This window comes from Diabrotica undecimpunctata, chromosome 6, assembly GCF_040954645.1.
Source record: "Diabrotica undecimpunctata isolate CICGRU chromosome 6, icDiaUnde3, whole genome shotgun sequence".
Lineage (NCBI taxonomy): Eukaryota > Metazoa > Arthropoda > Insecta > Coleoptera > Chrysomelidae > Diabrotica > Diabrotica undecimpunctata.
Window position 1 is genome coordinate 138,539,087 of NC_092808.1, and position 25,518 is coordinate 138,564,604.

The 25,518-nt window shown below is 32.5% G+C and overlaps 2 protein-coding genes across 2 annotated transcripts; both read left to right on the forward strand.

Moving 5' to 3' along the window:
- The first annotated feature begins 2,210 nt into the window (after nucleotides 1-2,210).
- Osi20 (DUF1676 domain-containing protein Osi20) lies at nucleotides 2,211-7,907 on the forward strand. Its single transcript, XM_072533837.1, has 4 exons — nucleotides 2,211-2,424; nucleotides 4,855-5,008; nucleotides 6,275-6,463; nucleotides 7,605-7,907. Exons 1-4 carry the CDS (start codon nucleotides 2,236-2,238, stop codon nucleotides 7,841-7,843), a joined length of 771 nt encoding a protein of 256 aa, XP_072389938.1. The 5' UTR covers nucleotides 2,211-2,235; the 3' UTR covers nucleotides 7,844-7,907.
- Nucleotides 7,908-24,287: 16,380 nt separating this feature from the next.
- Nucleotides 24,288-24,791, forward strand: LOC140444640 (uncharacterized). The gene has a single exon (XM_072536403.1). It carries the CDS (start codon nucleotides 24,288-24,290, stop codon nucleotides 24,789-24,791), a length of 504 nt encoding a protein of 167 aa, XP_072392504.1.
- Nucleotides 24,792-25,518: the final 727 nt, after the last annotated feature.

Here is a 25,518-nt window from a genome sequence, read left to right on the forward strand (position 1 = left end):
GTTAGTATTTGCACAATAAGCCGGTCTATACGGTCTATAACCAGTATAAAGGCCTACATGCTACATAGGGTATGCCACTATAAGAAGATCCCAGCTAGGAACAACACCACATTGGCAAAAGCTATTAGCAGTGCTGAGGAAAAATACTTTACATAATACTTAAACATCGAAAATGTTTCAATAACAGCAACAAAATATTAACAGAATCGAAAGATAACATAATCAGAGTGACAATAGATTTTAAACAAGCAGAGCAAGCCTTAATACGTCTAATAGTGTCATGCACCTATAGTGTGTTGGCGAATTACCTGGCCAGAAATCTGTCTTTTGCGGCATACAAAAGCTCGCCAGTGTTATTTATGCCTGTCCACTTCTTTATATTCCGTATCCACTACAGTTCTTTGCTACCTACTCTGCTCTTGTTCTTAATCTTTTCTTGCATAATTAGTTGAGGGATTGCGTATTTTTTTTCTCTTAGGGTATGGTCCAAGCTAAGTTACTCTCTCTCAGTATTTGCAGTTCTTAATTCTTCCTCTCTTCTCACCCTATATTTTATGTCCATGGTATGCGAAACATTATTGGCAAGGTCTACATTACGGTTACGTAGTAGCGCCTTAAATTTAACAAAAGCTTGTTCTTTCAGAGTTTTTTCTGTAATATGGGTCTACTGAATATTCTCATTTCTGCAGTTTTCAGCATTCCCTGTGTTTTGGCTGTATCGTGACTCCTTTTTAATGCCTACGTCATTATTAGCCTTATACTGGCCTTATGGATTCTTGATTTTATCTCACAGTTAATGTACCGGTTACGCAAAAATTCATTATTAAGACATCCTGCTAACCTATTTGCTCTTTGTACTTGATTTTTTCTTCTATCCAACGACTCTAAGCTGGACAGTTTATTTCCTAAGTACCTTATTTCCATTACTCGTTCAATTCTAACTCCATCTACTTCTATTTTACACATGATTGGTTCTTTGCTAAATACTATTGTTCTAGTTTTTTAAGTTTAAATCGTCATGTTCAATTATTTTTCTTTTGTGATAAATCTGTGAACTAGTCTTTGAAGGCTATCTTCATTTAAGATTATCAATATTGCATCGTCTGCATAATAGAGAATTATAATTTCATTGTTCAGCATTCTGTATCCTTTTTCTTTATTGACGCTCTTTATGGCTTTATCAATAATTAGATTAAATGGAATAATTAGACATCTATTCTGACTTCCATCTTATTTGTTTGATAGACGTTTCCAATTGTTTTTATAATCTTTATAACATTTTATTATACAAGACATGAATTACATCATTAAGTGTTATTTTGTCAAATGCCTTCTTCAAGTCTATCAAACATAGGAATTTGGAGTGTCTATTGTATTCTAATGCATTCTCTGTAGTCTGTTTCATGACGAATATTGCATCTGTACAGGACTTTCCAGTACGGAAACCTTGTTACTCATCTGCTAACTATATGCGCTAAACTATTTCGTAAATCTGATTCTTTCGGTCTCTTTATATACTTCAATTGGTTAATAAATGCTACAGATCCCTTAGACTATTCGACATCAATAAAGTAAAACTGGACACTTGGAAAAATAACACAACATGCATCACTTTTTGTTTTAAATATGAACGATAATATATATGTTTCTAATATATCTAATAATTTAACGTATTAAATTATGTTAAAGGCTTTTTAATAATCAATGAAGCACGCAAATATATTAAGCGATGCCTCCTGATTTTCCCATAAAAGAAAAAAAATTCAAAGTTATTTAATAAAAAAATATTTTTAATGTATAAAATATCAATTAACTATAACGTAGACCACACTTAATTACATTAAAAATATATTGTTTTTCGTAAAATGTATTACGAAATATTTAAATATTTCAATGATTTATTTAAAATGTAATTTAAAATATTTATAAATGCACTTTCGTTTTTCGGTTTTCCAAAATTAAAATCCTATTCACCGAGAGTTCCTTATTATTATGGCACAATTCCGAGCACGAGCTTTTAAAAAGTGAATACGCATACCAACCATTGGAATACCAAAACATCCACCGGATCTTTTAGCGGAACCACACCATACACAGAAAGAAACCCATACAAGAATTAATTTGCCTATTAATAATTCATTCACAATCGTTCCCTGACCTCTATAATGCTCTGTATATAACTGCGCCCATGTCAATTCATCATCAATTATTTTAGTTTATTGTTCTCTCATCAACATGTGGAGGTTTGTGGTGCCTATTACATTATTCGCAGTCTATGTTACTGGACAAGGCACCCCCACATCAGGGGATGAATTGGTTTCGACTGTTTTAGATAACTGCATCGAAATTGACTGTGTCAAACAAAATGTTCTAGGATATTTGGATAACATGCTTCACATACAAAGTGATGTTAGGAATACTAAGGTGATTTTTTGGTGAAAGTATTTTTTTAGTGTTAAAATGTGATATGGGTATGTATGTGGTGATAATTAAGTATAGTAAATTAGACGATATTTCCAAATACGTGAGTTAATTAACCAAAAGTTCTATATTTCATAGAAAGATACGAATATTAAAATGTTTGCAAAAAAATTGTTGTATGACTAATATTATTAATTTTTTATTGCGCATAAATTTTTCATTTGAATTATGTTGCACAATCGATTACAAATCGATTATAAATTATTACCTTAACAACAATTATAGTGTAATATTTTAGTAGCTGTCAATAATATTATATTCTTCCCCGTAACTTCAACATTTTATTTTATCATCGTCGATAGACAAGAATTACATTCGAATTTGTGCAGTTCCAGATCACTTCTTTAAACGCTTACCTATCTTTTGCAACGTAAAATACTGAGATTAGTCCAATCTCTGATATTCCTCAGATAAGATTTCTTCTTTCTTCCCAAGCATTTTCTTCCCTCTACTCTTCCTTGGAACTGAAGTCTAGAAGAGAGTATTTATCGTTTCGAAGTATGTGGCCAAGACACGATGTTTTTTATTTTAATTGTCTTTACAAGCTTTCTGTCATGTCCAATTCGTCTTAACACTTCTTTGATATATATAATATACATATATAACATTTATGCTACCCAGATGTGTAAATTCCAATACTCTCTCAATGTCCTGGTTGTTGATAACAATAAGTTTGTTGCTGGTTTTCTTGGCGCGTTTCTTTGGTTGCGTTGATGCTTATATTTCACTAACCTTCTTTGATTCTTCTTGTAATGTTTTTACTTAAGGTTGCATGTCTTGTTTTGTATGTGCTAAGAGGAATTTATCATCAGCGTAATCTAAATCTTAAAGTCTGTTTGCTAATCCTCAGTAAATTCTTCTATAAGAAATTACCTGTAAAGCGAGTCTAGTAAAAGGCTAAAGAGTAAGGGGGATAAAACACATTCCTGTTTTACTCAACATCCCTGTTTAGCAAAGCATTTGGGCCAGATTCGTTGAGTATTTGTACTGCCAGCATAAAACTTGTTTTAATGCTTTTTCAGGAGATTAGCAACATTTTTCTTCTTTTTTGTTTACCTTAAGAGACAGGCAGTTATCGTGAGTAGTACTCCTTTTTTTTCTAGTGTTTTTCTGGTTCAATATGATTTTTTTGCTTGTTTCCTTTTACGATTCTGTGTTACCTTTAATGATCTCATGGAGTTTGCATCTCTTAGTTTTTCCTTTGTGTCAATTCATGTTTTTAATTGCCTTCTACATCTTGTTTTCTGTTTTTTTACTAATCGATCAGTTGGTCTCTTTAGTCAGCTTGGATGGTATGCCCAAAGAAGTTTAACATCTTTGGGCATACCTGAAAATATAAAATTTTAGGGATATCATGAGCTATTCATTTTCTCGCGAAATGTATGCAAAACACTGTATCGTCGCAAATCTCTGTATATAATATTACCGATATATTTTAAATAGCCTTGGAGGTAATACTGGGCCATTTTTTGAAGTTTTTACGATTTTACAAGGGAAGAACCAGATATTTTATAATCTCCCGATTTCTTCTTTGTTCTCACAAAACTTTGGTTCAGATTTACAAGATGCTTTCATATTAAATGTCATTGGACGTTACCCAAAAATTTTTCATAATCTATGAAACAAAAAGATTAAATATAAACATACCAAAATGGTTTTTTTATTTCTCGAATATATTTTTCGTTCAAGGTCGTTTGTTTTTAAACTTATAAAAATATACTTCATTCAAATATACCTATACCAGCTTGTTAAAAACGCCAACCTTTATATTTCTTCAATATGGCTTGACTGATAAGCAAAAAACTATCAGGTCTTGGGTGGATGACCATATGTTTATGCAATTGTTATTATAATATATCGTTTCTAATTCAAAGTACCATTTTTTATAATGCAGAATAAGATACACTAGCTTCATCTTGAACAAAAATCCTTTACATAGTTTTTATAGAAAAAACATTCTTAATATTTATCAAAAACAGCTCTATCCAAACGTTTCTTTTTAACAAAAAAATTTTTATTTTAAAATTTTTAGTAAAAGGTATAAATAAAACACCCAAACGGGCTATAACACAAATACAGAACGTTTTCGGAATGTAAATTCCATCATCAGTGTAACCTGAAAAGTAATTAACCACTTTAACGTCCCTTAGAGAAATGTTTGCTTTGAAAAACCGGGTTGCCATTAAATCACAAATATTCTTATTTGTAAGTTTTTAGTCAATTTTTAGTCTTTTAAACTGGTCATTTATTTATAATATCAACGTATACCCTTATTTCATCAAAAAAGAACAAATATACGGGAACCTACCACACGTCATTATATTTTGTTAAAATTAAAATACCAATAATTTGACAAAGTTCTTAATGTTTTAGAATATTGATGCTGCTATCTACAAGAGAGTTACCCGAGTGCTCAACACCCACGAATTCAAATTCAAGGTTCCAGAAGCACTAATGGAACAAACAGAAGTGGTTTATAATCCAAAAAGTGGTTTGGATGTCGTATCCAACGAATCAGAGAATGAATGTAAGTTTGGGTGTATAAATTAGTCCAAAAATAGTTGTTAAATTTTAAATCTTTGGTTTATTTCAAAGAAGTAGTTTATTCAAATAAACCTTTCCTTACGGTAGTCTGAAAGATTTGTGTGCATATCCTGTATCTGTGTTTCTTCCAAATATATAGGGTTCTAAGAAAGTGTATTATCTGCTTTGAAGGTAGAAAGGATTTTTACCTAATTAGGTTACAAAAAGATATTTTGCAGGCAATATATTAAGCTGTTTCATAAGCATTTTCACAGAATGTGCATTGTGATTTGTCCACTTTGCTTATTTTAAAAAGATAATATATAAATGACTAGTTTCCAATCAGAGCACATGTGATCTAGGTCCAGTTTTTTGAAATTCTAAGCGGGTTTTTGCATAGCAATCAAATCTTAATAACATTTTTATCCTTTTTTCTTGGACCATGCCTTTGGCTTGGAATATTTTTTCAGTAAGCCCTCTTTCCCCATTTTTTGGACGTCTTCTATTAAACGGCTTTTTCGTGTACAGTAAAGTAGCTTAGATCCAATAAAATAAATATAAGCTTCTTCTTTAGCAATGGTATCAACAAATTCGTTACATAAAATATTATACCTTGGAACCCATAGCAAAATAGCTTTTTTTGGCAGTTGTTTATGGGACTTCAGTTACAAAATATTTAGAATCTTTAGCACAGTTTAATTCCGGGTGCAACAAATATTTTGGCCTAATTGAGGCGATTTTCAACTGCTTTTGAGCATAAGATTCTATCGCTAGTATCTCAGCTTAAAATGGTATAGGAATATTTTCAAGTTCTATGGATGGTTTTCTGTTAGAACCAGTAACACGGTCCTACTCCTTAATGGTTTTAAGTTATTAGTATAGTCTTCTCTTTTCTATAAGCGTCTCTTTTCGAAGGTTGGTGATCCAAATGGCAATGGTAGCTTTCTAAACTGCTGCACGAATGATTTCTGTGATGAAAACTTTTATATTGACAATGATATTGACATAAATGACACCCAGTAATATCTATAATTTGCGAAATCGCTGAATAGCCAACTACTATCTTTTAGTTGTACCATCCACAACCTACTTTACAATTATCCCCAATGCTCTCGTATATGTTATCATATCAGTTTTAGGTATAATTTTTAAATAAAGAACTTAGCAATTAGTACGTTTGCCATTTCCTTGCAACTTTACCAAAATCAAAATAATTTTCATTGTATAATAAATAAACTAATTTACACTAATATTTTTTTATTTATTTTAGCAAGAGGTATTGGTTTAAAGAAGAAACTGTTGTTCCCTATTTTGTTGCTGTTAAAATTGAAAATGAAACTTCTTCAACCTCTATTCATCAAACTCAGTCTTATTAAAGCAACTAAAGCTTTGATTATAAGCAAACTGGCTCTTCTTATCGTTATTGGCTTCATCGTTTACCAGTTCATCGGAAAGTCAGGTAAGTATATTTAATAATTAAAAATTTGTTCGATTTTGAGATTTAAAAATAATGGAACTATATAGATTCAAATATTCGTCAATCGCACATTGACTCCACAGCTATAGTTAAGCATTAGTCTCTTCGATTGATCCTCTCCATACATTTATATTTCTTGCTTTCGATCGAGGGTGTCTAGTTTCTATAACTTTCAGATCTTCCTACCATTTCTTTATGTGTCCTCAGCTACAATTTTTGTTGGTTCATTCAAGGTAGCCATCCCAGTCCTTCAAACTTAACGAGCTTTACCAAAATAGGTCCTTCATTAGCTTGGTACAATATCTAAATTGTGTCACCTCATATTCAACCTTCCATTCATTCCTAAATCAACGTGTCTTGCCTATTTATAACCAGATGTTTTTTTCTGGTTTTCTAGTAATAACTCTTGTTACTATAATTCAAAAAAACCTAAGAAATACGCTGAATAATAAATATCAAAAGCGTAGTAGCAGCAAACAGGAGTTGATAAAAAGGATTTAGAAAAAACGTAATATTGATAGAGAAGAAACGTAAATTAATACAAAGATACATTTATATCTAATAAACGAAGAACAGAATAAAGAAGTATTAGACCAAATCAAACAAAGTTCTCGTATACTATCACCCAAGTGCTTACTATATTCCCTATTTTGTTAGGTTATTAGGCAAACCGTGATGAGAAACCTAAAAAATAATTGTATAAAGCTACATAGGTATAATGATAGTTAAACATTCTATGGTCGGTCCGAATATATCTAGTCGGTTTTTGGTTTGAGCTTCATGCAAACCAGAGATTTTGTTCACACGTGACAGGTAAAAACCAAAAGTGGATTTGGGGCTGTCATTTGGAAATTGCCAAATGAATCAAATCAGCCGCTAAATAAATAGTAACAATAATGAACTGTAACATACTTTTATGTGCCTAATTATTATCGAGTTAGAATCTAGATTGTTGCAAATTATGGATTTAAGAATAAATATTCAAATAGAGCACACAATGTGTCATATGTCAATATGTCATATTGTTTGTAATATTTTTAGCAAAAATTTGAATTTCGTAAGTGACACCTACGTCAACTAACTTTTTTAGATATTTTAGTTTAAATGTCATTATATTTTAAAGGTATGCCCATGCCCATGATGTCTATGGCACCAGCAGAACCTCCAGCGCCATTGTACGGAGCTCCACCAGCATCCCCACCTCCTCCACCAAGTTCATACGAACCTGGCTGGGAACCTAACACTGGTGGTCCTTACCAGAGAGTATGGTCAGTCGCCAGTGAGCCACAGAGTCTGGCTTATTCTGCCTATTATCCAGGAACTTCTGCAAACTCTGGAAGTTCTTCCACATCTCATCCTTAAAAAGATTATAGTTGATTTTTATTTATTTTGACTTATTTAATAAATTATTTTTTGGATCGAAAAACTTTTTTATTGGTACTTGCCATTGCGTTGTAGTAACAACACAACCACATTAATTCCAGTATAAATCAAATAAGTACTGTAGGACCGCAATCTCGTTACAAGGCAGAGCTTTCAGTGCGCAAAAATAGAAAGTATTCAGCCAGAAAAGGATGGAATTTACCCGAACATTACAAACATTGTACCGCTTGATAGACACTAGCTAGATATTAAAATTTTTTAAATTTTGTCAATATGTGGAAGATCACAGTAATATAGGGTATCTTTAGTATGATATCTAAAAAAAATACGTTTTAAATAATTTACACAACTTAATGGTATACAGTGTGTCGCAAAAAAGTTTATACAAATGAAGAAAAAGTTTATCTTACATTGTACAAAAAAAGCTATTCTTGATAGAAGTTGATAAAAGTTCAGCATAGAAGGAAAACAAAAACAATGATTTGAATAAAATATAATATTTAGCAAACAGTAGATAATAATTATGATTATATTTCTTTCATTTTCAAAGATCCTACTTGGAAAAATTCATTGTTTCATTGTTTGACTGGTAAGTGTTTTAAGTTTCAAAGTAAATATTTATTAAAAAATTTGCTGGACCCCACTTTCAAATTTATTTCTGCGCGGTGGCTTTTTAATTTCTCGAGACAGGTACCTGTTTGACTGTACATGAAAATTTTAGAAATCAAAAGCATTTTATTTTATTATTTTAAAACTTATAATCAAAGATGACCAAAGTAGTTGATATTTGATTATGATTTTTTAAATATTAGACATAAACAAATTATGTTTGATTTGATCATTTTTTATCATTACTTCTATTAGGAAATTATGAATTTGTTCTTCCATAGCCTTTGATATACCTTCATAAAATAGTTCGATATCTTCATCATCATAAGCTGTCGTGGGGGCATATACCTGGATAATTTTAATTGATGTTCTTCTTATTTTAAGTATGACATAGGCTACACGATCTGATATTCCTTTAAAAATTTGGACACAGTTACTTTACTAGCTTTACTAGCTTTATTTATTATAAATCCTACTCCAAATTTACTATTCTTTTCATTTCCTTTATAATACAGTAGATTACCGGATGACAGTGTCCCATTAGCCAAGCTATGGCATGTGCTAGAAGACAAGAATATTCCACCGATTTACATTAATGCTGTAAGGGAGTTGTACATATGACAAGTGTAATAAAGATTGGACAAAAAGTGACAAAAAAGATAAAAGTGACCAAAGGACTTCGCCAAGGCTGCTGCATTGCACCTACACTGTTTAAAATTTATTTGGAGGGAGTTTTGGATATTTGGAAAAGAAAATGTGAACCTATGGGTGTTAAAATTGGAGACCATACACTGTACAGCTTGCATTTTGCTGATGACCAAGTAATACTTGCAGAAGATCAAGATGATATCCACTACATGTTACGAAAAATAGATGAAGAATATACTAAGTGGGGCTTATCAATTAATCCATCAAAAACAGAGTACGTAGTAGTGGGAGGTGAAGGAAAGCACTTAGAACTAGGAAGCAAACAAATTCAAAATACTGATAGCTATAAATATCTCGGTGTAAACATTACAAACAATGGTCGGAATACAAAAGAAATAGCTACTAGAATTGGTCACGGAAATTCAGCAATACGTCAACTGAATAGTATACTTTGGAATAACCACATCACCCGAAACACAAAAATTAGGATATACAAAAGTATCATAGAAAGCATTGCTACATATGGTTCAGAGCTTTGGGTAATAAATAAAAATGATGCATCCAAAATAAAAGCAATGGAAATGAATTATTGGAGAAGATGTTGCCAACTCACTAGAAGAGATAGAGTAAGGAATACTGACATCAGAGAGCGTATGGGCATAGACATTGACGTCCTGGAAACTATAGAATGCAAAAGGCTGAAATGGTATGGCCATGTAGAAAGGATGAATGATCAACGATGGCCAAAGAGAATGTTACAGTGGATCCCCACCAACCGCAGGAAAAAGGGAAGACCAAGAAGATCGTGGAGACAAGAAATAAAAGATGCAATATAAGATAGGAGTCTACAAGTAGATAACTGGAATGATCGCAAGCGTTGGAAGCTAGGTTGCGAGAAACGGCGGCAGCTGTAATAAACTCGTTATATAAATAGATTACCGGATCCGTAGACATTGATCTAATATTGTATGTCCCTATTGACATGTTGACGGATTTTTTTTTTTGATTTATGTTGTGATCGTCTTAGTGGGTTTTTGTTTTTATCTATCAGAAGCGAATTATTGCGTCCCCCAGATACCGCGAGGCAGACCTTTGAGGTGTGGGATTAAGAAATTTTCTTACCTTATGAATTTGTAACATGTTAAAATAACCAATTGACTTGGCCAAGTACACATCAGGAGAGTGTTCAGGGCAGTCAACATTTAAACCAAAGTTGTCATTACTCCAGGAAGCATTTGTTAAATTATAATCACCACACAGTAGCAAGTTTTTAAACTTCTCCATAACATACTCGACTGAACTGCAATGCAACATGTACACACGAGTTACAGTACAATGACAGGTAATAGGTGTTAGTCTAGGCTGTTTTGACCGTCCAGGTTTGGGTGCCCATACATTTGATTCGTTCTGGGTCCTGAATGCTGGAGGGTTTGAATTTTGTCTAAATTGGTTGAAGTTTTGTCGCCGATGTGGTTGCTGAAACTGATTCCGCGGATAGAACTGCCTCATTAATTGCTGGCATTGCGGAGGCGCAAAATTTGGCTGTTGATACAATGGTTTCTGGATAGGTACAGGCATCTGCTGTCTCTGAGGTCGGCGTTCTTGATAATTTTCGCTTCTTCCTGATGTTGAAGGTTGACTTATTTGATTTTTTTAAAGGTATCTAACATTATTTTCTTCCTGTACGCATTGTATTGCCGTGGCTTAACTTCCTGGTCTTATTGCTCAGATAACAGGACCCATTGCTTCTCATAGGCCTGCTAAGAATGTTGTACGAACTTGTTGACGGAAAAATTCTTGTATTCTCCTTTTAATATCGGCATTTACGGTATGTAATTCTAGGTAAATATTAATACAGCTTAAAAGTCCCATGATCTTTTCATAAAAATGCATAATAGATTCTGTTGAGCCTTGTCTTAAATTTACTAGGTCCCTTGCAAGAGAATTTTTGTCTCTCTGGTCTCCAAAATTTTGAATTAATGCGTTTTTTATTTCATCTTAACTTTCGCATCCATATATAGATATAAATTACTTAGCTCTACCTGTTAATTTACTGATAATACCATGAAGCAAAAATTTCTTTTGTATATTAGCTGCATTAAGTCTGTCATAATAATGGTTTAGAAGTAGTGTAAAAACTTTAATAAATTCATGTAATTCGTTTGGATTTCCGTCAACATTTGGAAGAATGCATAAATTGTGGAACTGCCATATTTTAAAAAGTTTCAATATATATAGTCAAATCAGTATAGTAAATTTTCAATAGTCAATATATGAATATATCAATTTTAATCTACTTATTTTCTATCTATTAATCTCTATGTTTATTAATATATAGTATTTATTAAGCTATTCAAATTTGTCTTTAAATAAGTTTCTGAATCTGACTCTAAAGTCAATCTAAGGACTTAGAGGAGATATTTTTAAATTATTTTAATCTTTCTGTTAATCTATTCAAATCTTTGTTTAATTTATCTTCTAATCTAGCTCTGATTCAATCTAAGGACTCAGAGGAGTCTGATTTAATCAAATTTCTTTCAAAATTTAATCTTCTTAATTCTAAGTAATGATAAAAATCGCTTACAGGATAAAGACGATGCCGATGTGCATTCCTTTGCTCCTGAAGGCTTCTAACTTCTAATTACCTCGGGTGAACCCTGCAGACGGTTTCCCTGGGACTGGTTCTTGTAACAGTGGACAAACACTTAAAAGTGACGAGGATCTATAAAGACTCTTCCACTTCCGTACTGACTCTGCACCAATTATGAATGTTCTTGGGAAAAACACTTTTTTAAAAACTGAACTAACAATTAAAACTTTTATTTTCGACTTACAAAGATTTTAGTAACAATACAATAAATAAAACTGCTAGACGTGAGAACCTGGAGAAGATCGGCGCGGGACCGACAAGGTTGGAGGCATAGTCTGTAGGAGGCCAAGGCCCGATTTGGGCTGTAGCGCCATTGGAGAGAGAGAGAGACAATAAATAAAAATCAGACTGAAAAATATTGATTTTTACATGGTGTTATTTTATAATTGCTGATCTTGCTGTCCAATACGTCGCAATTCAGTCCAGAATGTTCAAGCGGTAGCCCCGTGTTGAATCCACGTGGTAGAATTCACTGGATTCACTGTAACTCACGTAGGTACGTCGGATGACGAAGAGTTAAATTCTACCCAAAACTATGCACTTATTGTTAATTTTTTAATACCTACCTAATATAAAATATACTACTTAATACCTAATATAAAAATTTGTTCTACTTCATAATTAGGAATTAGGTATGACTTTCTGCGCATTAATGCCATTTTTAATTATTACACAATCAAATTAAAGACACTTTGAAAATTTGAAATGCCAGAAAAGTTAGCTTTAAATTGACACGAAATTTATATTTAGTTTAAACGTTTAACTTAGGGTATTTTGATTTTTTTACTGAACTTTAATTATTAACATATTTACGCTTTGACCATCGATGTATTATATAGTAAACTCTTAAAAAATAGTCACTAGAACATAATATTAAAACATGGCTACATTGTAGTTCATTAAAAAATCTGCAAAATCAACCTTTAAAAATTAAGACTGGAATTATTTCTTTAGACGCGCCATCTAACAGTTAATAGTACAAACATTACAACGCTTTGAGTAAGATCTCTGCATTATAGGTACAGCGAACTCTCAACTCGTTCAGAACAGTGTTGCCAACTTATTTGAAATATCACATGTGATCAAGAATTAATATTATTTCATGAAAATAATGTCTAATGTCATGAAAACAATGTCTTTAAAGGCGCGTTTTCCTACAAATTCGCCAGTCGCTGATATCTGCGAATGGGTAGCCGCTAGCAATTAATGCAGCCTGTCTTAGGTCACGTTGGGATGCAAACTAGCGTCCCCTTCTTCTTCTGGCTCCTATCCGTTTCGGATGTTGGAAATCATATTGGCCATCATGACCTTGCTCGCTGCAGCTCGAAACAGCTCCGTTGAGGTTTTCTTAAACCATGTTCTTAAATTCCGCAGCCATGGTATTCTTCTTCTACCGGGTCCTCGCTTACCTTTGACTTTACCTTGCAATATAGACTGCAGCAGGGAGTAACGGTGCTGATTTCTCATAACGTGTCCCAGATATTGCAATTTTATGCGTTTGATCGTAAACACTATCTCTGGTTCCTTCTCCATTTTTTCTAGAACTTCCTTGTTCGTGATCCTTGCTGTCCATGATATTTTCAGCATTCTTCTATAAAGCCACATCTCAAATGCTTCAAGTTTTTTAATAGTGGTGTCTGTAAGCGTCCATGTCTCCGCCCCGTACAACAACACAGAGAAAACATAGCATCTCAAATGTCTCATTTTTGTATCTAGGGATATGTTGTGACTTTTGAAGATGGCGCTCATTTTGTTAAAGACCGTTCTTGCCTTTCCTATGAGGCACTTTATTTCCTGTACAATTGCTCCACTGTTCGTTTATAATAGTTCCCAGGTAGCAATACTGTTTTACTCGCTCTATCTGCGTCCCGTTAATGTATAGATGAGCCCCATTTATATTCTCCTTGCTGATAATCATTTGTTTCGTTTTGTGGGTATTAATGTTTAGTCCGTAGTGTTGACTGTACTCGTTTATTCTGTCCATTAGCCTCTGAAGTCCCTCTAAACTATCTGCTATCACCATGGTGTCGTCGGCACATCTAACATTGTTTACTCTTTCACCATTTAGAAGAATGCCTTCGTCTATTCCGTAAAGAGCCTCGTTAAAAATTTTTTTGGGGGCTAGCGTCCCCAGTCGCCACTAATAATAGTGTTTGTGTATATTGCGTATTTATTTAAAGACTATGGAAATAGGTTGAAGCATCGAAAATAAGGCACTATTCATTTTTGATGGACGTATAGTAGTCACAAGTGGTTGGAAGTACAAGAATATGGTGAGCAAAATGGACATATTTTGTCTTTCGCTACATTGTTCCAATCGCGTCCCACCCCTTGATATTGGCCAATTGTACCAAAATTTTTAAAATATGGAAATGGAAAAATTGATGAGAGATAACCCAGGACGGAATGTCACTCACTTTTAAATGATAATTTAATAATACATATCTCAAGACTAAAACTCCGTCAAATACAATAAGTTCTTCTAAAAAAAACTGGAATACAACCGTTTAATTCAGATTTTATTATAGACTGAGAATTTTCTACTGCTTTAAGAACAGATAAATGGTTGGAAAACATATCTAATAAATTACAAAGTAATAAAATTAATAAATAATACAAATTAAAAAAATAATAAAAGGAGATAGTCGTGAGGAAGTTATGTATGAACAGAACCATAGTGATGAATCAAACTGCAACGAACTCTATTCTCGTTCTAGTCCTAACGAATTCTGGTCAAATCGCCAGAACTGCAACTGCCACTGGCTGGTGTCCCTTGAATGTGTTCTAGGTCAACAAAGACTTTTATTTGTGATAGTTGTCAACCAGAAAAGCATTTCTAGCTCTTTACTGTTTATTTTTTTTAAGGTTTAAATGTTTTTTACTATAAAAGAAAAAAAAATTTATTTAACTGTACTTAAATTAAAAAATGTTAAGTATTTTTTTTTTATAAAACCCGCCTTATTTAAATTTTTAAATGGGGACTATCATTATAAATATGTTCTATGATGGCCTCTTCATTTTTTTAATATATTGATGTTTTACTTTAAATTAAAGGTAAATAATAAAGTTTATTAGCAATGTAAGCAACGTATTTTAACACAATTTTTCACCAAATATTGTGTTTTTATTTCGAATAGTTTTCAAGTTTTATCCGAAGAGAATAAGGGGACCATCAAAGGTTACCTTCGTTTGGTACGTTAGAACGAAAAATCCTTAGACAAATATATAAGGAGGTCCAAGAAAATGACATATGACGCAGAGGATATAATTTTGAACTATACACAGCATACAATGAACCCGAGGTCATAACATCCATAAAGATCGGGGATCCATAACATCCATTGCGCTGGATGGGCCATATTGAACGGATGTTGGAGACTAAAACATCAAAACATATAATGAGGCAAACACCAGTAGGGATAAGGTCAAAGGGAAGGCCCAAACTTAGATACGTGAAACAATTGGAACAAGATCTGAAAACACTTAAAATTACTAACTGGAAAAACAAAGCAAGGACCATAAAAGAAAATTGTAGAACAAGCCACGACCCAGAAAGGATTGTCGAGCTACTAAAGATGATGACAGATTACCTTCCTCTATTTGAAAAGTTAGGTTAGGTTTATATTTGTCTTGAATTTCTTTTGAGGAAATGAGAATATGTACCTACATATGTAGTTTCTATAGTTTGTAGCTGTACCATGGTGCCATGTACTGGCTTATTGTCTTAATCATTGTAATTTACTATACAATTTATAAGATTTATAATTTATTCCCGCATAAAATGATTAATTTTTAAAAAAATATTTGAATTTCCTCATATAGTCCACTATAAGTCGTTTCTTGAAAGTCTGAAAGAATATTTGGACATCCTATATCTATATGAAATATTTATGACTTTAAAATGGTGTTTTATTTTGTATACATTTTCATAATGAACTAATTATTTTTATTGTCTGACGGATACCGATAACGTGCTGATATCTATTTATCTGTCTGTAAATTAATTTTAATGTCAGTAGTTTATTCATTAAACTGGTTATCATCTGCATTATATTCTTAAAATAAAATGAAAAAAATTATCGATATGTTTTCTTAATTAGTAAATATAAATAACAAAAAATTTTCCGATCTTACGTTTTGTTAGATATAAAAACACGTATATATATATATATATATATATATATATATATATATATATATATATATATATATATATATATATATATATATAAAATGTGCACTCGTAAGTGAAAGGGATATTTTCGGTCAATTTGGAGATTAAAAAAGAAAAGAGTTGTGCTACTTTATCTTTTTATTGAATACGTTTCGCCCACTGTTCAATGGGCATCATCAGTTCATCTAAAAGAATGGTATTAGCGATACATCTAATATAAAAAACAATAAGTAAACGATCTTACCTTTAAAAGATCTGTAGCATTAAGATATTAGTATGGTAAAGACACATCAAAAATTAATTTACTAAATAAAACAGCAAAAAACACAGAATGCCGGAAGATTCCCAATTTAAGTAATTTTATATTAATTAGTTTTATAATTTAACTTTTAAAAACATTGATGGATTCTAAAATCTATCAAAAAAAAATTAATTGTCAATTTTGGAATGTTATATTAACGACGGCAAGGCTAGGGATCTTGACTGTCATGATCATATCATGCAAAATAAAGTATTTGAAAGTTCGAATGTCAGAACTGACAATCAGATGGTGAGATTGAAGGAAAAGTTTTTTAGATGCCAACATAAATGTTATGATATAATAAAAGAAGTTGAAGAAGAAACCAATAATTTAAAAGTAGAATACGAAAGAATCAATTTTGTAGTATTAGTGCATGGTAAATTTGGCTTAAGTTGCTGATATCAGTTCTCTTATTTAATGCATTAGGTTGTTTCAAAATATGACACATCTCCATAAACTGTCTCTTATTAAGGTTACGTTCTCTACAGAGAATTCTAACACCATCAAAATTCACAGTATGTTTGGTGTTGATTGCATATGTGAATTTTGATGGTGTTAGAATTCTCTGTAGAGAACGTAACCTTAATAAGAGACAGTTTATGGAGATGTGTCATATTTTGAAACAACCTAATGCATTAAATAAGAGAACTGATATCAGCAACTTAAGCCAAATTTACCATGCACTAATACTACAAAATTGATTCTTTCGTATTCTACTTTTAAATTATTGGTTTCTTCTTCAACTTCTTTTATTATATCATAACATTTATGTTGGCATCTAAAAAACTTTTCCTTCAATCTCACCATCTGATTGTCAGTTCTGACATTCGAACTTTCAAATACTTTATTTTGCATGATATGATCATGACAGTCAAGATCCCTAGCCTTGCCGTCGTTAATATAACATTCCAAAATTGACAATTAAATTTTTTTTGATAGATTTTAGAATCCATCAATGTTTTTAAAAGTTAAATTATAAAACTAATTAATATAAAATTACTTAAATTGGGAATCTTCCGGCATTCTGTGTTTTTTGCTGTTTTATTTAGTAAATTAATTTTTGATGTGTCTTCACCATACTAATATCTTAATGCTACAGACCTTTTAAAGGTAAGATCGTTTACTTATTGTTTTTTATATTAGATGTATCGCTAATACCATTCTTTTAGATGAACTGACGATGCCCATTGAACAGTGGGCGAAACGTATTCAATAAAAAGATAAAGTAGCACAACTCTTTTCTTTTTTAATCTCCAAATTGACCGAAAATATCCCTTTCACTTACGAGTGCACATTTTTTATATTAAATTAAACGGTCATATTCCTTAAAGATATATATATATATATATATATATATATATATATATATATATATATATATATGTTTACGAGTAATAGGCTATAGTTGTTTTTTTAATGCCTAATCTATCGCAAATTCCCTGGAATAGGTCGCTCTCGTAGTTCCTTCTTTCGTCACTATGAATCTTCACAGGCACCCAAAAACGGCTGATGTACCTACTCTTTGATCAACACATTTGCAATATTGGCGGCCTTCTTGTCTGGAATTGCATAGATCTCGACCTACTTCGTATTGTAATTCATCAGGACCTACATGTACCTGCTTAAAACCATTTTCACTTTCTGAAAATGGCCAGGTAATATCAAAAGCTATTCTTTTAAACGGACTTCCAACATTGTATTCTTAAAGCCTTTTTTTCTGTAGAATTCGTTACTCGTGGCACAACTAGTACATTTATTACACCAATTCTTTACATCTTCGCGTCGGAACTATTCATCCAATAAAACCATTTTCGAATTTTTTGAATTTTTCTTTATACTGAAATGCCCTCCTGGTGAATGCCATATAACTGACAATGTACTTCGGCTATTCTGAAAATTAATAATTAATTATGTATTCTGAAGTAAATGCTTCTTTAAGGTTTCAAAGACAGTTTTTTATTCTCCATCCCAGCAGTAAACTCTTGCTACCTCCTAAAGTCGCGTTAATGGCTTAGCGATAGCTGCAAACTTCTTAATGAACCTTCGGTAGTAGTTATATAGACCAAGAAAACTTTTTCACGTGATATTTGTCAGTCATAACAGTCATAGAACTATAAGAAGAAGAAAACATATACCAAGCTCGATTTCCAAGATAACCCTCTTAACACATTTCCATTAACTTAACATTTTCCATAAGTCTTTCAAATGTCCCAGGAGTCTTACAATGAATTGTCACAACCCTAGATACTGTGGCGAAGACTGTCTTTTCTTTATCTCCTGGGCCCATTTTATCTGCCAATATTCAGACTTTAATAAGAGTACAAAGTAGAAAGAAATATAGTTCCATCTAACGTTTATACCTTGACGTCAATCTAAGATAAAGGATAACTATCTTTTATCTGAAGTTAAAAGGGTTTTCCGAAAAATTCTTTCAACTTCATCTCTGTTTGCCTGTGGCCATAGTCGAGCTGTCTGATCAATTGACTTGGTATTGCCAGTATTATTTTTATATTTGACAACGACAGTTCTTCCCATCTTTCCTCCTTTTAGTACGAAGAAGTCATAATACCACCAAAAAAGTCCCTTAATGTTCTTTTATCCGCCTGATTTTGAGACTGATTAGCATTTTTAATTAATTGGTCGAATTTGTCGTTGGAATTATCGGATGTAGTTGTCTGGAGAATTATGTACGTCACTGGTATACAGGTTCCTACTTTTGTCTCTTTCTTGATGGTCACTGGGTAATCATTGGTATGAATAAGTCTTACAGGAATTTCTATAGCAGAAGTAACCGATTCCTTTCCAAATATATTTTCTCGGCCAACCTCCTCGTTGTGGTTCCAAGGCTGCATCATAACAGGTGTTCGTTGTTCCACAATTTCCTTCAACCGCACTACTATAATCTATGATTGTTTCACTTCCTGCAGGCACAACCGTATGGTTTCTCCATGGATGTTGGCATTCCAAGTCTGCAGTCGCAACCTCGTTGGTAAAAGTTTCTTGCGGTATTTATAATTGTCGGGCGTTATCTTCACAACATTTTAAAGAAGCTATTAGTATAAGAGGGTCTTTGGAAAGATTTAAATCCAGATTTAGATATTAAATCTCAATCTAGTAGTAACTCAACATCAACTTACGCTTACTTTTTTCGTTTCTTCTTCTTAGAGTGCCGTCTTCCTACGGAGGTTGGCAATCATAATGTCTTCTTTTATTTTTGAACTTGCTGCTCTAAACAAATCAATCGATCTGCATTGATACCAATCACGTAGATTCTTTAACCATGAGTTCTTCCTTCGGCCAACAGATCTTTTTTTCGTTGACTTTTATGTATATATAGTTCTGTTAAATGGCTGGGAAACTTGAACAGTCAAAGTAAATATGTTGAGACGCTTAGAAGATTAGATAGATTGGACATTTAGAAGATTTTGAAATATGGATTCATAAAAGATTCTTTAAAATTAAACCGGTCATGTAGGTACGTAATGAGGAAGTTCTTCAAAGTCTTAATAAAGAAAGAGAGTTGATTTGTAAGACAAAGAAAAAAAGAAAAACTTCATACCTTGGCGATATAATAAGAATCAGTAGAGCGAAGCTTGTGAAGTTAATTGTTGAAGGACAAATAGAAGGCATGCTCGGAAGAGTTGCGAAACATAAGAAATTTTACTCACATTCATTGTTTCAAGCAGCAAGGTATTACTAAGCAGAGATTGTTATCAATATTCAATAGTTTTCCTTTATTCTTTATTATGTACAATTTCTTTTTTCTTGAACTCTTCTTTGAATATATTTTTTGCAAAATATTTTACTAAATATTTATAAATGAGGAATGCGTTTTAATATAATTCCGTTTTTAACTCACCTGATATTTAAATATTATTTATTTGCCATGTAAAATAGTTTATTAACATTTAAATGCACATTTTACGTTAAAATCATCATTATGCAAATAAGAGTTGGCCCAGAAACAGTTTTGGTCTAAACAAAAATGTATTTAAACCATTTGTATAATGAGTAAATTGAATTGCAATTAAAGTTACATTTTTGTGCATAAAGAGTGATATTTAATTCTATAAAGTTGCTGTTTAACCTTCCGTCGGGCGCGGTCCTCAAACCAAAAGACATGGGAGCGGTATATCAAATTGATTACGAGGCTGTTTACACCTATTATTGTAAATAACTATAACTTGTTTTAATACTATGCATTTAGTACATGTCATCCATGTTCGTAAGTACATAAAAAACTTAAAAATACACTAATACAAATTATTAACGGCAAACGCAACTTTTTCTAAAATCTGTCGTACTACTCGTAACAAAGCATAAAGTTCTCCATTATACACTTCCTTCATTTATGTCATCTTGTGGTATTTTTGTAAATATTTGACTGCAGATATTGCAAAAGCTGTCTATGTAAACCAGATAAACAGGTTTCTTACATTTTTTGCAGTTATACTTAGTCAAACATCTTGTGTTTTCCGACATGCTCATTTTTTGTTTTCTGTTCTCATTGTTCTAATAGGGCAAATTCTTTTAGATGTTGTTGCAGGCCCATATGAATTCCTGATGGTTCTGGACGTCGTCGAACCATATGAGGTAAAACTAATGCATGTGACAAATTTTTCAAAAATGTTCTTCTTTGAATAACATTTTGATCATTGCCAAAATATATTATCTCAGCATTGATTCCACTAATACTGAGCATAGCGAAAAATACCACCATGGGCCAACAACGAACATATTTCTTGTTACGTTGTATGATGCACACAATTTATCTGTAGGATCAACTCCGCCTTTGGTGCGATTGTAAAAGTTGATAAAAGATGGCTTCTTTTTATCTTCTGTTTCAAGAAGGAAGCCAAAGTGCACCCATTTTTAAAAGCAAGCAAGCTACTATTATTAGTTTTTGTCTTATTTGGAAGCAATTCAGGTGAAATTTCGACTTTATTTTTTTTTCAACGTGCCAATGTAAGAAAAGTTGTTACGTCGTAACTCATCTATCAATATAATACTGGTAAACCAGTTATCAGCAGTAATATTTCGTCCTGTCTGATAAATAGGTTGGCAAAGTCGAAAAACAACATCCGACACTGAATTGCTCAATCCAAATGATTTCATATATAGCATTGTAACATGTCGTGAATTGCTGCAATTTTGTCAGTTTTTATCTTTCATTTCTGGTAGTGCGATCATTAAATCGCATACAACGAATGAACTTAAAGCTTTTGATGTTCATGACCAGTCGGAATTTTTCAATATTATCTCCGTCGGATCCCCACAGGTCTTCCACACTCTGTCTGTTACTTCTGTAAACACTAGCAAAGTATAAGAGACCTAGAAATGCTTTCAGTTCAACAATGTTTATAGGCATGGCATCTCTATCGCGTTTGAAAAGCGATTTATTACTTTCAATATATTGGTTGGTCTGTTGTACTATTATACGCAATATTTCGTCATTCATAATGCAACTTCTGCATTCTTCCAAAGGAGTTTTTGCCATACTTGTAACACCTATTACACCTGATAACTTGCGAATAACATTATGTTGTTTTGAACAAACTCTTTATGATGGGGGTTTTTTATTTGATTTTATTTTTTCTACGAGCTTTTTTCCTTTACTTTTCTCTATCCCAAAAAAAAGTTGTTATCATCTGCGTTAGATCCATCGTAATCATCATTGTCACTAGCTTCTTACTCGGTATCTGAATCGCCGTCATGAGGTTTGACTTCATATTCTGCATCTGTATCTTCTTTTTCATCAAAATCGTCCTGTAAGTCACCTTCGTCGTAATCAAACATCAATATTTGTAGTTCTTTAACATTTTTAGGATCCTCCAAGTTATATGTTTGACTACAACTTGCCATGATAAGCGTATTTCCGACCAAAAACAAATATAACTTTGTTAACTTACCAAAAAATCTCCAACCAGGCGCAGTGAATCAGTTTGATGTTTATGAAGTAAGTGTAAGTATAATTATGGAATTTTGATTAGTAACAGTAGTATAAAGAAATAGTACTTACGAAACCAATAAATTTCACAAATTTTCAAAATTAATTTTGTTACACTAATGGGCGCGGTATATCAAAATGAACAATATTCAAATATTTTCGTTCTACACACCGTCTCAAAGTGACTAGTCTGTACAGGGTAAGATATACAATGCTAACCTTACGGGAATTGCCCCAAAACGTTGCCAGTTTTATGCAGTGAGCGATGGCGTTCTCTATTGTCTATCTTTCAAAATAAACGAAATAAACCAGGAGTTCTTAATAAGTCCTCACGTACAATTTTATGTAATGTACAAATATCGTTTGCTAATAATTTTACATAATACTATACATTATTTGTTTCTAATAGTAACTTATCAACTTTTATCTTTTATTAGCAGCAGTAGTATAATAAAATGTGCATCAAATAAACATTTGTTTTAAAGTTTAAAATAATTCCGGTAATGTTTCTTTATATTTTAGTTTTATTTTATTCGATTTTGTTTAAATCTATAAACAAATGGTTTGTATTGCTTGCACATACTGTAAAATTAACAACAAACTGCTTGTGTGACATAAATAAAAGGCATTTCTTAATTTTTATTTTATTTTAATTTAACCCAATTATGTTGTAGCAAATATTATTTATGTTTGAGAACCACTGAGAGAAGGAAGTCAGGCAGAGTCGTTAGTGGACATTAGTACTTAAGCTACCCTCAAGACAAAAGATGGATTAGGTTAAGTAGTAAGAAGTGACGTTTATTTTAATACAAGTTTGCAAGGAAGTATGGCATCGATGTTGTGCATTTACCCTGTAGAGACTAGTGACATTAAGACAATCTATAGCAAAGAATATTTACTAATGACCGATCATGGTCTGTAGAATAATGAGAGGTAGGAAGCTACTGGTGACGACAATTCCCGACTGTTTACGAGACACACATACTGGCACAAAACATTTGTGTTGTATCAATTTGAACAGCCGCGCCCGACGGAAGGTTAAGAAATAAATCTAAAAAAAACCACAAACTAAAGTTACGGTCTGTTTATAGAATATTTTAAAATAAAAAGAAACATCTGAGATTATGTAAAAAAAGAATGCTTAAAAAAATGTATTGCATATAATTAAAAGAACGTATTTTAAAAAAGCGATACAATTATTTTTATATACTTATGTTTTTAATTTTTAATAATAATGTACAAAATAACCCTTGTAAACTTAGTAGCTGCTGTCTATTAAGTAATTTCTGGTGTCTACTTTTGGTGTTATGTAATAAATAATACTATTAACATAACAGATGAATTTACATTATATGTCTACTCTTGTCTTATAACAAATCGAGGCATCCCAGGTATATAGGATAGCCCAATTATTTTTACCTGCTCATAAAATATCCATATCAAATCAACGTAGTAGTAGTTGCCACGTCTCTCTTAAAAATTGCTAACTCTTGTCATAGTTTTTGCCATGCCTCTCTTAAAAATTGAATATATTGCTTCGTTATCTCTTGTTTTACCATAATAGAAAAATTTTAAATGAAACACATTATTCAGTAAAGTACAAACCATTCAGTAATTTTCAAATTTTAATTAGCTGTGACATATCCATTTTGCACTTTTCATGAAACGATTATGATATAGGCAAAATAAAACCTTCACGTTTTAGCAGGTGAAATCTTAAATAGAAGTTTTAAAAGACCATTTTATTTTCACCAAGATTACAAGATATGAATCGGCATCTATCATTGTCGTTAAGGAAACCCGAGGCTACAAGCCTGGCAAGGTCAACCAGTTTTAACAAAGAAAATATCCAAGCTTTTTTCAACAATCTTAAACAGTAATGTCACGCTATAAGTTTTCCCCTACCAATATCTATAATTTAGATGAAACCGGGAATTCTTCAGTCCATGCCCCACCTAAGATAATAGCCTTAAAAGGTGTAGTGTGACATCCGGAGAAAGAGGGATCAATATAACTTTGATTGCTACGGTTATTGCCATCGGTAACTATGTGCCGCCCATGTTGATATTCCCTCGCGTGTTTTTCAAGGACCACATGTTACATGGTACACCACCGGGTTCAATTGGAGGCACAAATCCATCAGGATGGTCAAACGAGAAGCTTTTTTTACACTACTTGCAGCATTTTATAGCCCACGTTAAGCCGAGAGAGCAAGAAAAAGTGCTACTAATACTCGGTAATCACGAGTCCCATATTGCAGTTTCCGTAATTGATTTGGCGAAGGAAAATAATATTGTGCTATTAACGTTGCCGCCACACACTTCGCACAGAACTCAACGTCTTGACTGGACTGTTTTTGGACCATACAAAACCTACTACAACACCATAGCTAATGAGTGGATGATGACCCATCCTGGACGTCTTATAAGCTTGTATGACGTAGCTGAACACGTATGTAAGACATTTGCAAAAGTATTTACCCCTGCAAACATTGTCAAAGGATTTGAAAAATTTGTCCAAGATCAGAAGAGAATCCTAATACAACATCTTGCTCATCAAGCCTTCAACTATCCACAAATTCATCAACGTCAAACTTGACACCGGCACTTCCACTGCATTCTAATGACAACAAGGCAAATAACGCTGACTTTAAAAGTTCGTTTTTAGTGCGCCCATTCCCCAAAGACGTAGCTCGAAAGACTTCTCAAAAGGGACGAAAGCTTGATAAAAGAAGAATTTTGACAGACACCCCGGAGAAAGAGAAACTGTTGCAAAGTAAGGTGAAAAAACCAGTCAGTTAATTGGAAGTTTCTCTGCGATAGTTCAGATGAATCTGATGAAGAGATGAAAAATATAACAAAGGATTCAAGTGACGAGGATTTAAAAACTTTTCTGGCACACGAAAATGAAAATTATTCGTTAGAGCAACTCTTCTAAGTTAAAACAAGGTGATTTTGTTTTCGTAAAATTGGCCAGTAAAAAGAATATTGCACACTATGTTGCCAAAATATTTGAGGTTTTAGATGACGAATACATGGTCAAATATTTAAAAACAGTTATTGGAAACAAAAAATTTGTCTATTCAGATGAGGAAGTCTCTTGTGTCTCCGAATTTGACATAATAAAAAAACTGCCTTCATCAGATTTGGTTGGAACATCACAACGCCAACAAAATATGATGTCCTTTAATGTTAAATTTGATACATACAATGTAAAGTAATCATGTTTGTCATCTTATAATTCATGTAATAAATAAGATTTCGTTCGTTTGTGTTGTTTCTTCTTAATCGAAGGTAATTTGTTCGCTGACCACAGGTACAACATA